At 41.4% G+C, this 15,772-nt stretch overlaps 1 protein-coding gene across 3 annotated transcripts in view; it reads right to left on the bottom strand.

The window, feature by feature from the left end:
- Positions 1 to 15,772, bottom strand: part of cntln (centlein, centrosomal protein) — a 126,508-nt gene that overhangs the window by 27,275 nt on the left and 83,461 nt on the right. For all 3 annotated transcript variants that reach the window (XM_061770817.1, XM_061770818.1, XM_061770820.1), the window contains 5 exons: positions 13,620 to 13,775; positions 10,769 to 10,866; positions 4,902 to 5,028; positions 3,611 to 3,748; positions 877 to 1,062 (listed from right to left, as the gene is read on the bottom strand). In XM_061770817.1, the coding sequence (XP_061626801.1) occupies positions 877 to 1,062; positions 3,611 to 3,748; positions 4,902 to 5,028; positions 10,769 to 10,866; positions 13,620 to 13,775 (705 nt within the window). The remainder of the gene's footprint in view (positions 1 to 876; positions 1,063 to 3,610; positions 3,749 to 4,901; positions 5,029 to 10,768; positions 10,867 to 13,619; positions 13,776 to 15,772) is intronic.

Below are 15,772 nucleotides of genomic sequence, written 5' to 3'. Positions count from 1 at the left end.
AATCCTCAAGCAACAATTGAACAGGCTTCTATTGATGTTAAAAACCTATTCACTGATTACAATACAAAAGGGCCCGGCTTTTTAACTTCCGTGGCAACTGGGCTTGCCACCGATGGGTTCAGGTTTTACCATCCCCACTTCTGACATCATTTTCCACATAACAGTGTGGAGAAGTGCAATGAACCGAGATTTGACCAACTGGAGTCATAATGGAATGAAAAATATTTACACTAGCCTGACTAAGACGTTTTGTTCGTGTATTTTTATTGATTTATTTATTTTTAAATCTGAAAATGTTTAAGAAATACTGGGGTACAGCAATGAAATTAACTGTACTGTAGTTAATGGTGGAAGGGGAGCTAAATAAATGGGTGAATTCTAGTCAATGTAAGCACTTGGGAAAGAAAGGTGGCGATAAAACATGCCCTTATCCACTGAAAATCTGAAGCGCTATGGCAAACCGCCACCAAACTGCGCATGATTTATGTATGTGCAGAAATAGACTCTGCTATCTCTACCTGGACTCTTCCTTCTTTGACAGACAGGTGTCAGCAGAGCAGAGCTGCGGGACAGTCTTTATCTTTTTTTCTCGGCTACACCATTTGCCAGATACACAAACCTACCTCCACATGATGGATCACATCTTCACAAAAACAATCATGCCAATTCCCTCTAACCACTCATTTATCTACCTGTGATGGCCTTTATCTCTTTATAGAAATGAAAAACATGCATAATGACATCAATCTTAATTTTTTTTTTTTTTTTTGTCTGGGAAAGAATTTGCTGGCCCAGGACAGTGATTTAAGACAAGTTAGATGATTCAATGTTGCACCCCGCTGGCTTTTGATCAAACGCAGCCTTTAAGCGGAGCACCTTGATGAAAGAGTGAAGCTGCTCCAGCTGGGACGAGGCCTGGCCGAGCTGCCTCTGAAGCCCGTCCAACGCTTGGGAGCGCTGCTGGGTCAGCCGCTCCGTTTGCTCAGTGGCGCTCTGCTCCAGAGTGGCCAAGGCCTGCTCGCTGGCTCCCACGCGAGCCTGGAGGGCTTGAATGCGCTGCTCCTGCACACAAACACGCAGCGTGCAGAGATGGTCAGGAATGCAAAAAGAAGGTGGAAACGTCTGTCTGGACAACGTTGGTCCAATTTGAGGAAACAAATCAGACTGGAGTGGATCAGTCAGATACATAGTTGTAAGACCAAGTTGGGAATCCTTTGGAATTATCTGGATTTCTACATAAATTGGTTCCAAAATGTGATCTGATCTTCATCTCAGTCATCATAACAGACAAACAAGTCTTGCTTGAACTAACACCACACAAGCAACTATGTTTCTTTGTTGTTGTTGTTGTTTTTAATTGAAAACAGCACATATATACCACAGGGTAGAAAAAGTATGTGAACCTTTGGACTTAACTGGTTGGCAGTAATCCCCTGCTATTATATTTAAAAACTGTTTAAAAAAGTGCCAATGTGATTATAGCACATGGGAGGGCTATTTTTTATTACTGTATATATTCTCTACAAGTTTGATGCTTGTCATTTTTTGGGGTACTAAAATACGTTATAAAAGTGATTAAAGAGTGTGGGATTGCCATTTTAAATCTTAAACTATATAAAAAAAATTCGCTCATCGTTTGTGGTTCTGGAACTGACTCCCGCGGTAGACGGGGATTACTGTAATAACCTCAATCAAACATTTCCTATAGTTGCTTCAATGCACTAATATTCTTAATGGTGTAAACCTCTATTGAGATCACACCACTGGATCTCAATCAGGTTGCGGTCAGGCCTTTTCCAGGTGTATTTTCTTTTGTTGAAGGCATTCTGCTATTTACTTTTGTCATTTGAATCGTTGTCCTGTTACATCAGCCATCCTCTGTTGAGCTTCAACTGGCAGATAGAAATTCGCCTGCAGCATGTCTTGATAAACTCAATTAATTTTTCCGTCCAAGCCCAGATTTAGCAAAGTCCCAAACCACGATTATCCACCACATACTTCACAGTTGAGATGAGGTATTAATGGTGTGCTGTGCCTTTATTTCTCCACACACACTGTTGTTTGTTCCTTCCAAACAACTCAACTTTGGTTTCATCTGCCCACACAACAGTTTGCCAGAAGAGCTGTGGAACATCCAGGCGCTCTCAGAAAATTTCAAACTTGTGGAAATGTTTTTGAGTACGGCAGTGACTTCCCCCAATAACATCTATTCTTGTTTAATGTTTTATTTATCATAGATCTTTCAACAGAAATGTAAGCCTGTGCCAGGGATTTCTGTATGTCTTTAGCCAAAACTTTCAGATCCTTCTTCACCTCATTTAGCATTTTGCTGTTGCAGGCATCTTTACAGGACAGCCAATCCGTGGGAGAGTAGCAACATTGCTAAACCTTCTCCATTTTAAGATGTCTACTTGCTTCACAGCTACACTATATACCCTGTTGATGCATATTTTGTTAGTAGTACATCTTAAGTGTTGAGGATTGATGGAATCTAGCTACACCCTAGACTGATCACCAGGGGGCCTCATGTACAAAGACTTGTGTGGATTTCCTACTGAAACATGGCGTACGCTCAAATCCAGAAAACGTCTTACGCACATAACTATCCAGATGTACGAATCTGTGCATACGCATGAATCCAAGCACATTTCCTTCGTACATTCCAGTCATTTTTTTTAAGGAGAAGAGGGATACAATTATGTCATTTTAATCATGTGCAACCGGATGCACATGTTCAAATTAAGTAAATTCAAAGGACTCTTTTTTCAGTGCATGTGCTGGAGTCACAAGAAGTGATTGTGAGGGCAATAGGCGGCATAAATGATCACCTTGATCAATTAATAGGTGTCCTCACAAATATCAGTGATTCATTAAATACACTGGTTAACAAGTGAATACAGAGTCGTTGCATCTTTCACATTGTTGAAATCAAATGCTGTCGGGCATTAATTGTTCATCAGTGCTAATTTGTTCATGTGTCTCTGATGTGCAGATTTGTTATAACAGTTTCCCAGCATCACATCTAAGTGTCGCCAAAGCACCAAAAGCTGTAGAAACGTGCGTACGCCAGCCATGAAGTTGGCGTGAGGCACCGCACATTTCCACGGTCATTTCACGCTTGATACATCTGAACTTTGCCGTGAAAAAGAACGTACGCCACGTTTTTGTGTGTTTACCTCCTTTTGTACATGAGGCCCCAGGTGATCATCAGCTATGTGAAACCAAAACACTACTAATGGACCCATAACAAAAACAATACATTTATGAAAAGGTGTATGTAAAAGACAAATTATGGAACTACGGTGGTCCTCGGTCTACAATGGAGTTCTGTTCCTACGGCGGTGACGTAATCAGAATTTTTACACAAGACGGAATGTGCCGTAGTCGATCACGACCCTACTCTATTGCAGTGGTAAATGTCATAATTGCAGTAAATGTTTTTATGACCAAAATTATAGGCAATAGGTATAAAACAATAAAAAAACAGCAGTAACTGAATTGACGACATATTCTTACACCGCAGCGCAATCCAGTTCATTCCGCGCCTTTCGAAACCTCAAAAAGACGTAGGTCGTTATTAATTGCGCACTTATTATGTCAAAGTTCAAACCTTTTTTTCCAGGTCATCCTTAAGTTTGGCGCAGGAAGCCTCATGGTGGGTTCTCTCCGTGGTCGTAACGCTCAATCTCCTCTTTAGAGATTCAATGAAGGCCTTTCTGTTGGAAGCTTCCTCTGATAAACACTTGACCTGGGAGAGCAAAAGGACATTGTTTATTGGAAGCAAACACAAGCAGTGAATTGTGAATAAATAAATATATATAAGAATAAATAAGAACCATGCTGCATATACACACACAACAAGGCTTTGAATGGCCTTTGCCTGCAAGCTATACTTTGACAAAGGCCATTATGCACTGCTGTTCACTGTTTACCTTAATGAAATTAGTGCGCAAATGACACCACGTCGCTACGTGCATCAGACCGGTCGATTATAATCCGATGTTCTTTTAGTGTGAAAGACATTGGATGACTCATGCGAGCACCATTGCATCCGTTGGAACGCACATATCAGTCAGGTAAATGACATCATCATAGCTGCATTTGGACGCAGATTAGCTGTGTGCTCACATTGCAACCATCTGCATTTTCCATCGAGGGATAGGAGGAATTTACCATTTGAAGACATCATGTAATCATGCTTTGAGAACTGCAACCATCATTGTCTGCTTCAAAGCTTGTAAAATTTGGAGTTTGACCAAAGTGGCCAGGAAAAATATGCCTTATGGAAGACTCATTAATTAGGGCTGGGCAACATGGCCTTAAAACAAAATATCTTTCTCCACAGAAGTTCTTTTGTAAAATCAATTTAAACCCCCTTTAAAAAAATAAATAAATACATAAATAGTTGCAAGATGGGTAGAAATATAGCGACAGATGCCCCAGTCGCCATAGTAACGAAGGCCTGAAATGATCCACCCTTCTATAACTTTTGTCCTCATGAGGGTTGCAGATGAGCTGGAGCCTATCCAAGCTGACTTTGGGCGACAGTCAGGGTACACCCTGGACTGGTCACTAACCAACCACCAGCATTTACACTCACATTCACACCTATGGAAAATTTTCAATCTTCAATGAACCTAACACGCATGTTTTTGGAATGTGGGAGGAATCGAGAATACTCGAAGAAAGCCCATGTAAGCACGAGGAGAACATGCAAACATGAGATGGGATTCGAACCTCAAACTTTGGATCAGCGACCCCACTAACCACTAGTACACCGTGCTGCCCGGAAACATATAATTAATCCCAAAGACAGATCTTGTCAAAGAAAAGCAAAAACCTTTGATAGCTTAGTGAGGATAAGCGGTACAGAAAATGGATGGATGATGAATTTCAAGCACCTTCTTCTCCAGCTCCTCAGCCTGCCCACGGTCACTTTTCTCCATGTCCTTCAGAAACTTGAGCCTCGTCTTCAGGTCCTCCACCAGCTGCCTCTTCATGGTCACGTCTCGCTCTGCGTGACTCAATCTGCACACGTATAAGATGTCACATTTATGCACAGAGCTCTTGTACATTAGCAAAGGAACAAAGACATGAGATTAATTCTAAATATTAAGGGATACAACTGTACAAATGGTCATATAACCAGTTTATCCTGGCACACAGGGGAAACTAGGAGAAAAAGATTCTGGGGATTGCTGCCTCTTTACTGTTAAATATCAGCCTCAACATACTCCAAAAGACAAAAAAATGTTTTCGCCTGAAGAATTGTCATCAAGTGATCATTTTGAAGCATTTTATTATGACATAGTACGACCACAAAAGCACATTTAAAAAAAACTCATTTGGAAGCCTATTGCCATTTATCGTCTTTTGCATTCAATCAACAAAACCGCATATATGTCAAAGTCAGACTCATTTAGACCTATGTTATGCATAAAACAGTGGACATTTTGGATTTTGATAGAAGGGGCCCTTTAAAAAAATAAAAAAAAATAAACTATTGTAACCTTGACACGTGCACACAGGCGCACACGCAACACTAACGCAATTCTGGCAGGCACCGTGTCCGCTTATAGTGCAGCAGGCATGACAGCTCATTATGACAACTAAATACACGTAGAGGTAGTGAATTAAAGATGCATCCCAACAGACGCATTATAAATGAGGTGCGCGCTGTCGAGGATCAGGAAGTGTGACTGCGAGTGCCCCGTCCATGCGCTTGTTGACAAACAGCATTTTGAATCAGCAGTGACACTGCTTGGCAGACAGTAATCAATGAATGTAAATGTTTAAATTATGATCAGAATTGCACAAGTCACATACAAGACCGCATCACCGGGGGGTCTTAGTATGGATGACAGAAAATATTTGTACGCTGACGTTAATCCCCTTCAGATGCGTGCGGACCATTCTGCACCAGCTGTTTAAATTCTGACAAAATGCATCTAATGTCACTTTCCATTTCAATTATCAGTCTTTGGTGACATGTTTGATTTTTTTCCCCCAGCATTGTGATATTGTTTATCAGGTTAGCTATGCATTCGATAATGACAATGGGTTGCACAATGACTTAAATAATGAGCAATGGCTTTTTTTTTTGCCATTCACTGTAATTTTGTTTTAATGACAATGTATTTGTCTTTCTGACAGGACTACACCAAAGAGTAAAATTAAGTAAAAATGAAATCCTAATTCCAAAAATATACTCGGAAAAAATAAAATTTTATTACAATAGGAATTAAATATTGCAAGAATAAAGGTGTAACATGATGAGGGGAAAAAACAGGTAAAATAAATAAAGGAATCCTTTTGTAAGGATAAAGTCCTGATGCCTGTGAATATTCTCATTCGTCCAGGTCATTTCATTCTCAGGGCAGTGTATCGATCGCAACTGGACTGTTCGGATTGTCTAAGAAGATACAAGTACAATCTAGTTTGCGCCTGTTTTTGCACGCAAACCTTGAGTAAATCAGGCCCTTAGTGTATCCATAAATCTAAATTGAAACATGGGTATAAGTGAGGTATGGCATGGTGCTGATCTGAATTACAATAGTCAGGCCTTTGCAGGTCTGTGCTCTCCTCAGTGGCATTCTTTTTTTAAATGGGCGAACTACAGCAGCCTATGTTAATGTTTTTAAGCTATTTACTATGGCTGTCCGTAGTTTGGGGGATTGGAACAAACACAATAAGGATAAGGATACGTGATGTGGGTGAGTGACTTGTAACCCCCCCTAGCCTCGCAGTGACTTGTGTTTTTAAACTAAACAAATGATGCAACGCTTGAGCAAATGCTTTCGTGTAAGTAAATGTCCCCCTCTCCCTGGGTGGATGAGTGCCTGAGGACACGCCGGCTGAAAAAAATGTCAGCTTGCTTGTCCTACTGGAGTGGCAGTAAATTAAATAAGAGCGGAGTCTGGCCGGGGGACTTTGGGGGGAAGGAGACGAAGAGCCGTGCTCAATGGTTACCCCCGTGGATTGGGCCATTAATGAGAAAACCCATATTGAACCTTTCAGATGACTGTCTGGTGTTGATTTAAAGATGAAGAGCGGCAATAACGGCCCCGGTAGGCTCCCTCTGCCCCGACGCTAATGGCAATTAGATGGACAACATTTATTTTAGATGTACCCTTCTTGTGCAGCCCAAAAAGAATAGAGGATGAAAAAGAATGAGGGATATATACGCTGCCTCGTCTCCAGTGAGTGATCTGTATTTATGAGTGTTAGCAGACGGCAGAGCGAGCAAACTACGGGTCCGATCACTCGCCGCGTTTGTTCCCTTTGTTCTCGCGCTTGTTGCGGCAATATTGTTCATCAAACATGCGCGCATTGTAATGATAACAGCGGCGAGCACACGCATGCTTTTCCACCCGTGTTAAGAATGGAGCGGACACTTGATGTGCCTGATAGACAACAGGGCTAAAAGATGAAAGCGGTGCCTTCATAAATAAAGCAGCGCCACAGCGCCGGATATTGACTGAGGACATGCCGGTGTACTTTGAAATTCCTTTTTTGTGTGTGTGTGTGCGTGTGCTCCTCTCTTCTTTAAGTCGAAGCAGCACGGGTCCCTGTGTGCGCGCCGAGATGTATATTTCAGAGGCGTCTAGACATGGTCTTACATTCTGAGAAGAGGGGTCCCTCCAAAGAGGCAAACAGAGTGGTGTGCTACAAATGTGTGTGCGCTTTGGGTTTCTGGAGCGTGTGTCAGAGGCTGTCGTAGAAACTGAGCGCAGGGGATGTTTCGCTCTGTCTGCGCTGTGATCCGCCTGGCGCTTTGGTCACATACAAACACAACACACCCACTGTGATTGTACACATGCCCTGGATGCATTATTGAGGGGAGGCGGGCACACGACACAGCATGCCTGACAAAGAGGAAGAACGTGGGAGAGAGGATGGAAAACCCTTTGCAGCGATCATACAGATGAAACCTGAAAGCACAGTGACGATGCAGCGGAAGCTTGATCATACAGTTTGAAATTTGACAGATATTTGGTGGAAAGAAAATGCAGCACGTGGCCTCGTGGTTAGCAAGACTGCCACACACATCTGAGGCTCTGGGTTCAACTCTTCGGTTAGGGAGTTTAGTTAGGGGGGCACTGGCCCCCCCTGGCTCCCCCTTAGAACTGCCACTGCTCTTAGAGGTATATATAATCGCCTCATCATATTTCGTATACGCTACAAATTGATGAATACGACGTAATGGAATCACAAGTCAATGAAAATAGTCTGTTCAACAATTATTTGTTATTTTTAAAAAAGGGTTTGGTAATGAAAAAAATGCTTGCAATATCAACATTATTAAAAGTGTAGACAATTTGTAATTTTGGGACAGATTTTAGAAAGAAAAATAGTGAAGAGATGGTTTACTTTACCGGGCCACATACAATGATGTGGCTCTCAGTTTTTGAGTTCCACACTTGTGCTCTAAATTGTCCGTAGGTGTGAATGTGAGTGCAACTGCTTGCTTGTCTATAAGTGGCTTCCGATTGGCTGGCGACCACTACGGGGGTGCATCCCTCTCAAAAGTCCGCTGGAATAGGCTCTAGCTCACCTGTGATCATAATGAGATCAAGCGCTGTGGAAAATAGATGGATGGATTTGGTGAAAGCCTTTAAAATGGCATCAAATCTCTCAGTTGAGCAAGCATCAAAGAATTAATTCTGGGCATGTGTTTGCCTTTTTGTGACGGTATAGGAGGTCCTCGCTTTCAAACGGAACTCAATGAACTTATGCATGTTTTGGGAATGTGGGAGAAAGTAGTAGTACCCGGGGGGAAACCCATGCAAACACCAAGGACCCCCTGTACTTGTTTACTACGTCACCATAAGACTACTGTCGTTTGCTGTTATGACATTATAGAAATAGCAATTTTAAGATTCTTTTCACATTTATGTGACAATAAACTTAAGATAAGCGTGTACTTTCAAAATAGTTTTTTTTCTCATTAAAGTTAAGATTCACTGTTTAGTTAGTTCTAATTGGTAGTATTAAATGTGGTAAACTTATTTTTACATATATGACAATTAAGAAGTTCAAAATGTACAGTTAAGTGCTTTACAGTGGCGGCAGTTTGACCCAGGAATGGATTATTTTTATACTTCCATGATTTGCTGTTTTTTTTTTTTTTTTTTTTTAAATCCGAATCATTCAGTGGTTGACCAGCATTCCTGAACAGATTGCGTTCAACCTGAGAGGTCTCACTGTAGACGCCTATGACAAGGCACGTGAATTGTTTACAGCAATACATTAAAAAGTGTGTAATGCGTCGGGTGTCACAGTGTGCGTGTGTGTGTGTCTGTGTGTGCCATCTAACCCATTAAGGCTCGTGGCCCACAGGCAAAGAGTGATGCTGCGTGGGTTTTAGTGTCACGGGCCAAAACTGCGCCTCCTGCGGCACACAATCGATCGATGCGCTGCTTTGATCAGCACTCCACATCAGCTACCCACATAAACAACAGCAGCGCTACGTGACACATATGCATGCATGCACGCACACACACTCAGAAGACACCCACACAGCCACACGCTAATTCCTTCAGCTGCTTGCATTCTCTTGCTCATGCATAATGATGTGAATGCTGACAGCCAAGTGTTCACACTATACACAATAAAAACAATACAAATGTGTCACATCATTGCATAATGGATTCAAACTAAAAAACAACAACAAAATCTGCATCTCATTCGGATTTGGTGATATATTTAAAAATTTTTTAAATATTGTAAATTATAAAAATATGATTGAAATACTTCAACTGGTTACAATTGTGTACCATTTTTTAAATTAACTTTACCCATAGCAATCATTTAATTGTCAAATTTGGGGCGCTTAATTACTCACCAGCACAGAGAGTTACAGGAGTCTATCGGCAAGTCGGCTTGTGAATTTGTACAATCATTGAAATAATATTCGTAAAATGCATCACGTAAGTAAATTGGGAATTTATTAAAACATAGACATGTTTTAATACTTTAAATGCGATAAAATACTTCCATCAATAACAGCATCTCATACAGATTCCCAGGCAAGACAAAAAATATGCCCAGTAAGTCAGTGGGGGTGACCCCCCCCAAAAATATTGTATTATATTAGTAATAGTAATATGGTACACTGTAATATATTATTCAAACTAAATACATAATTACAATTAAATATTTATGCATTTTTAAGCTTATTTAATACATTTCTTTCCATATTTCGTCATTATATATTGATTACATTTATTTATTGTACAAATATAGTATTTAATAATTTTAGAATTTATTACCATGAGAATATATTTATTTTTTATATTTAACCAATTATTTTACAGCATATTACTTGAATCTTTTTACAATATTTTTTCCATGAAGTTGATATTTCAATGCAGTAATATAATACAATAAAACAGTATAATGGCATCATCCCCGGATTGGTTACAGCCACTAGTGGACATATTTGAATTGCATTTGGGAATTGCTATATTTTGTGATAAATTGACCATAGCATTATTTCTTTCTGGAACTTAGTTTATTTAATTACTTAATGTATTTTACAAATATGCACAGTGGAGGAGCGTGTGTCTGTGTGCTGCCACATGGTGGAATCAAACACTGCAGATTAGAGCTGCAGCTGATGTGCAGGGAGGGCGCGAAGGCAGAATGGAGAGGAAGACAAAGAAACAGAGAGAGGGTGCTGGAGAAAGAATGGAGAGCAAGAGAAGAAGAAGGGAGAGCGAGAGAAGAAGAAGAGGAGCAAGAAGAAGAAGAACAAGAAGTGACTAACTTGTCCTGAAGCTGGCGGAGCTTGTCCTCCTTCTCCTGCACTTGGCCTCGCAGGGCTTTGTTAGCCGCCACCTGCCTTGTGACCTCCGCACTTGTACTCTGGTGGAGGAGGGAGGAAGGGGCACATGTTGTGTGTGTGTGTTAATGTGTTTTAGTGTGTGCGATATATGAGGGAGGTGGGGTTGATGGGGGGGGGGGGGGGGGTTGTCTCTCACGACACGGCTGATGACAGGTCAGGCGCAGCATGCCTCCTCATTATAGTTACAGCAGGAGGGGGGGAAGCTGCTAAAAGAGGTTAAGAGGAAAGCGTACTTCTCGAAGTGGATGAGATAAAAGGGGTCGCTCAGAAACATTCAATCAAATTTAACTCACAAATGCTCATCACACATAATGATGTGTTGCATCTTATTTTTTCCCCCATTCATTTAGTAAGGCTCTTCGAGGACTTGAAAAGGCCCCTGATTAGAAAAGGCATACCCCCTCTTGCCCTGAACGTTATTGAATCAACTCTGCCTTATTTGCGGCTCGCATGTCAAGAAGTCACCTATTCGCATTTTTTCCCCCCCTGTGGAACATATTATCGAGTATATACTGAAAAAAACCCTGTTAGTGTTTTTTGTGCTCTTTCTATATATGATGCCACAAGATGTTACCAACGTCCTGACTGATACGAAAGTAGTAATTGGTGTTAAGGAAGTACAGTGGCAGGCTACCTCGATTTACGAGTGTGCCCACTTACGAGGTTTTCGAGATTTAATCCGTCGCTCGGATGATTATTTTTTTTCTCTCTCCTGTTTTGCAAGCAATGACTTGAATTACGAGTGCGCTTCAGACCTTCTGGAATTTGGCCATTTTGGGTTAAAGCCATCATTTTGGGCATATTTTAGTACTCATACTTGAGCGAACTCCTACCGAAATGGACAAATGGAATCAGGTCTACTAGAGAGATGGGCACCAAAAACGACACGAGGTGTCTTCAAGGACACCAACAAAAAAAAATTATTTTTATGTCATAAAAATTCTAAATGTTTTCATCATTGTAAACTACATGTTTCTCTCAGACAATGCTTGCCTTCTGAAGGTTTAGGCTTAAAGGACGCCAATGTCCCTTATGGAAGCTTCCCTATACAACAATCTTTTGATAACATGGCACGCCCCATGGTATCTTCCTTGTCTCGCCTACCCCCCTCTTCCTTTTTTTGTTTCCTTTTACTGTCACCTGACTTGAGGTCCTGCGCTGACTTTAACGACAGCAACAATTTGCTGCACGACACTGACGAGCTCGTCCCTGTGCCATGCGGGAACCCGTCTCTACTATTATTCTCCGCCGCTCATCACTGTGACAGACGCTTCCAAATAAGATCAAATGGTAAGAAATGCTAATTTGGGCTGAAGTCACATGCAATTTCAGGTGCTATGTACTTATTGAGGAGTAAATTGAAGATTTTTTTCTCCTCTGTCTGTCTCTTTTTTTAAATTAGAATGTGAAGCCTTTAAGTTTTTTTTTAAACTTTTTTTTTTTTTTTTGCTTAAAGCGTCTTCATGTCACAAAAGTGTTCTCTGTCAATTGACTGTCTGTTGTCGTACTAGAGCGGCTCCAACTACCGGAGACAAATTCCTTGTGTTTTTTTGGACATATAAAGACGATTCTGATTCAGATTGACTATATCTGGGGGAACGTCTGGTTTGTGCATGTAATACCTTTAACATCATAATTAGTTTTTGACCAAATAGCAGTTTATTATTATAATTTTTTTTTTAAAGGGGGTTCTCGTGACTTCATGAGCTCGGAGTTATTCTGTGGTCGGACGGGATGCATATGCATTTCCCCAGCATCTCACAGTGCTCTCAAGATTTGTCACATTCTGCTGTGTTTTGTGCACTTTTTGTCTAGTTTATTCACATTTTGTCACGGTTCTCAGAGCAAGTTGCGGTATAAGGTAGCCATTTTGTCGCGTTCAATCAAGGAGCCCCAGAGTGTCATTGTTCATGGCCTGGCGCCATACGTTCTTTTACGGTCAGACACTGGCAGTTGCTTTGACAGAATGTAAAAAAAACATGTTAGACCTTGATCAGAATGTGAGAAACGTGAGGAATCCTGACAGGCTTGGAGGGAACATACTGGCATCCGTGGTAGAACACAGGCCGAACTGTAGTGGGCCTTTCAGCCTCAAGGACTCAGAAGCTCCTTCTCACCATGGCCCGTCACAGATACAGTGATAAACCGTGAGAAAAGATTTGAATACGGAAAGAAAAAAGTGCCAAAATCGTTTTTGGTTTAACAGGGCAACCGTGGGTGCCGGGAACATAGTGTAAACAAAGCATTAGGACGGTCCTGACATACAACATATTCAAGTGTAAGAATACATTGTTGTGCATCTTTTCATCCATTTCTTTGAACGATGCTATGTTACTATGAAAACAAGAAACAACAGAGTAAATGTTTCAAGGATGTGGTTAATTATTAGTAAATTGTTTTTTTGATTAAAAATTTGTAAATTCTTGACACATGCAAATTTTTGGCCTCCAAACCAAACTTTCCCCACATCTAGAAATTACATTTCTAGATCATTTTGTAAAGCTATTTTGTGATCTTCCTAACATTTTATATTACTTATTTAGAAATGCTTTTATTCTTTAATTGTATTAAATTAATTAAATATTTAATCTATTCATGATCTCGCAAACAAATTTGAATCAATCAAAGTATTTTCCATTCTTTTATTTTATTGTATATTTTCCACAACTCTTGTGCCGAAATTGAACAATACAAATATATAAATAATATATAAATATAAAATAGAATATAAATATTATATATATATAAATATAATATAAAACAATGGACTGACCTTGAGTTTGGCTTGCAGTTGTTTGACCTCTGCCTCTAGGGCCTGGCAGGAGCACTCAGTTGCGCGACGGGGGAAAGTGCTCTGCCTCCACTGCTCAAGCTCCATCTCCAGAACCTTCTTCTGCTGCTCCACACCCACCAACTCTGACGTCAGTTTCTACAGGGTGACCAGGAAACAAGAGTTGGTGGGTTAATGGCAATCTTCTTCTTATGCCAATCCAGAGGCACTGTCCCTGATGTCCATGTGATGTTGCAGAGGCGTGTCAACCAGGACAGCCTCACAACATTTAGAGCCAATCGGAACTCCGGGCGAATCTCATTCACCCCCGGGTTCTTGCCCCCGAGGAGTTTTTTAACCACCTCGGTGACCTCAACCCCAGAGAAAGGAGAACCTGCCTCAGAGACCCCAGACTCTGCTTCCTCATGGGAAGGCGTGTCGGTGGAATTGAGGATGTTTTCAAAGTATTCTCCCCACCGACTCACAACGTCCCGAGTACACAGTGTTGATGGTGCACTGCTTTCTCCTCCCGAGACGCCGGATGGTGGACCAGAATTTACTCAAAGCCGTCCGGATATCTTTCTCCATGGCCTCACCGAACTCCTCCCATGCCCGAGTTTTTCCTTCAGCGACCGCCAAAGCTGCATTCTGCTTGGCCAGCCGGTACCCATCAGCTGCCTCAGGAGTCCCACAGGCCAAAAAGGCCCGATAGGACTCCTCCTTCAGCTTGACGGCATCCTTCACCGTTGGTGGACACCAATGGGTTCGGGGATTGCCGCCACAACTGGCCTCTCCCGGAACATGAGCAAAGTTCTGTCGGAGGTGGGAGTTGAAACTCCTTCTGACAGGGGATTCTGCCAAGACGTACCCAGCTCGAACTGTACCCGACCCCTACGGCCCCTCCCACAGGTGGTGAGCCCAGGGGAAGGGGGATCCACGTTACCCTTTTGGGCTGTGCCCGGCCAGGCCCCAGGGGTGCAGGCCCGGCCACCAGGCGCTCGTCTTTGAGCCCCACCTCCAGGCCTGGCACCAGAGGGGGGCCCCGGTGACCCGCGTCCGGGCAAGGGAAACCTCAATCCACTTATATTTTTCATCATAGGAGTCTTTTACTTTACTTTTACTTTGGCACCATCTGGTGAAATTGTTTTTGTTAGGTTTAACTTAATTTTTTTCACCTGCATTTGAGATGTCCTGTTTTGTTGGTGTCCTTGAAGACACCTCGTGCACTGTCAAATGGGAAAGTGAAAGTACAGTTCTGCTTCTCCCCCGAGTTTCTAATGATAGCGTGTAGGGATGAAGGATTATGGAAAAAGTATTGTTATATTATCTGCCTCTGTGTTCCTACAGTGTTTCAGTGTGAATATTTGTTATTTATTATTATCATTGCATTTAGAGTGCTTTTACAATGCAGGATCTTGCATACACACTGCACCGCCCGGCACATTAATCATATTTCTTTATGTTTTTATGATCACGAGAAGCCAAAATCGAAATCGCGATTAAATTTCAATTAATCGTCCAGCCCTCATAGCCGGTGCAACTTACTTTGCTGTTACAATTTGCTTATCTTTCCTAACATTTATTATCGTATGTAATTGCCAAAATGTGAGTTTAATGACTTAATACGGTTTCTGTAACATGCTGGTGTGCATATTTTCTTTGTGCATGTGTTATTTTGGCTAGTATGCAGTGCTAGCTAATAATTGATGAGCCTCGTGAACTACTGAATACAGTCATTCATGTAACATGGGTCCTTGAGTGCATACATGCTACATGCATGGCATTGGTACTTAATGATCCTATCCGTTTTCAGTGCTTAGCCACCAACTTGTAGAGTCTATATGCAGTAAAAAAAATACTTTCGGGGCATTAATTATTCACAAATGTTTGCAATTCGTGGCAGGGGTCGGTCCCTATGCCCCATGGATAACCAAGGTTTCATTTTACATCTTAATAAAGGTTTAATGAGTGAAACAGTTTGACCCTTGAACGTATTAATTCAATTACAATTACTTTTATGGGAAAAAGATTATTCCAAATATTAAGTAACTTCCTTAAAAATGGATCCGAACTAAAATACTGTATGGGTGTAGACCTCTAGCTATTGCCTAGTGTTTAGGTTAAAAGTGCCAAACGATATTAGGTTCTTTACTGAT

Source organism: Phyllopteryx taeniolatus, chromosome 4 (genome assembly GCF_024500385.1).
Source record: "Phyllopteryx taeniolatus isolate TA_2022b chromosome 4, UOR_Ptae_1.2, whole genome shotgun sequence".
NCBI lineage: Eukaryota > Metazoa > Chordata > Actinopteri > Syngnathiformes > Syngnathidae > Phyllopteryx > Phyllopteryx taeniolatus.
This window is presented reverse-complemented; position numbering and strand designations above follow the sequence as displayed.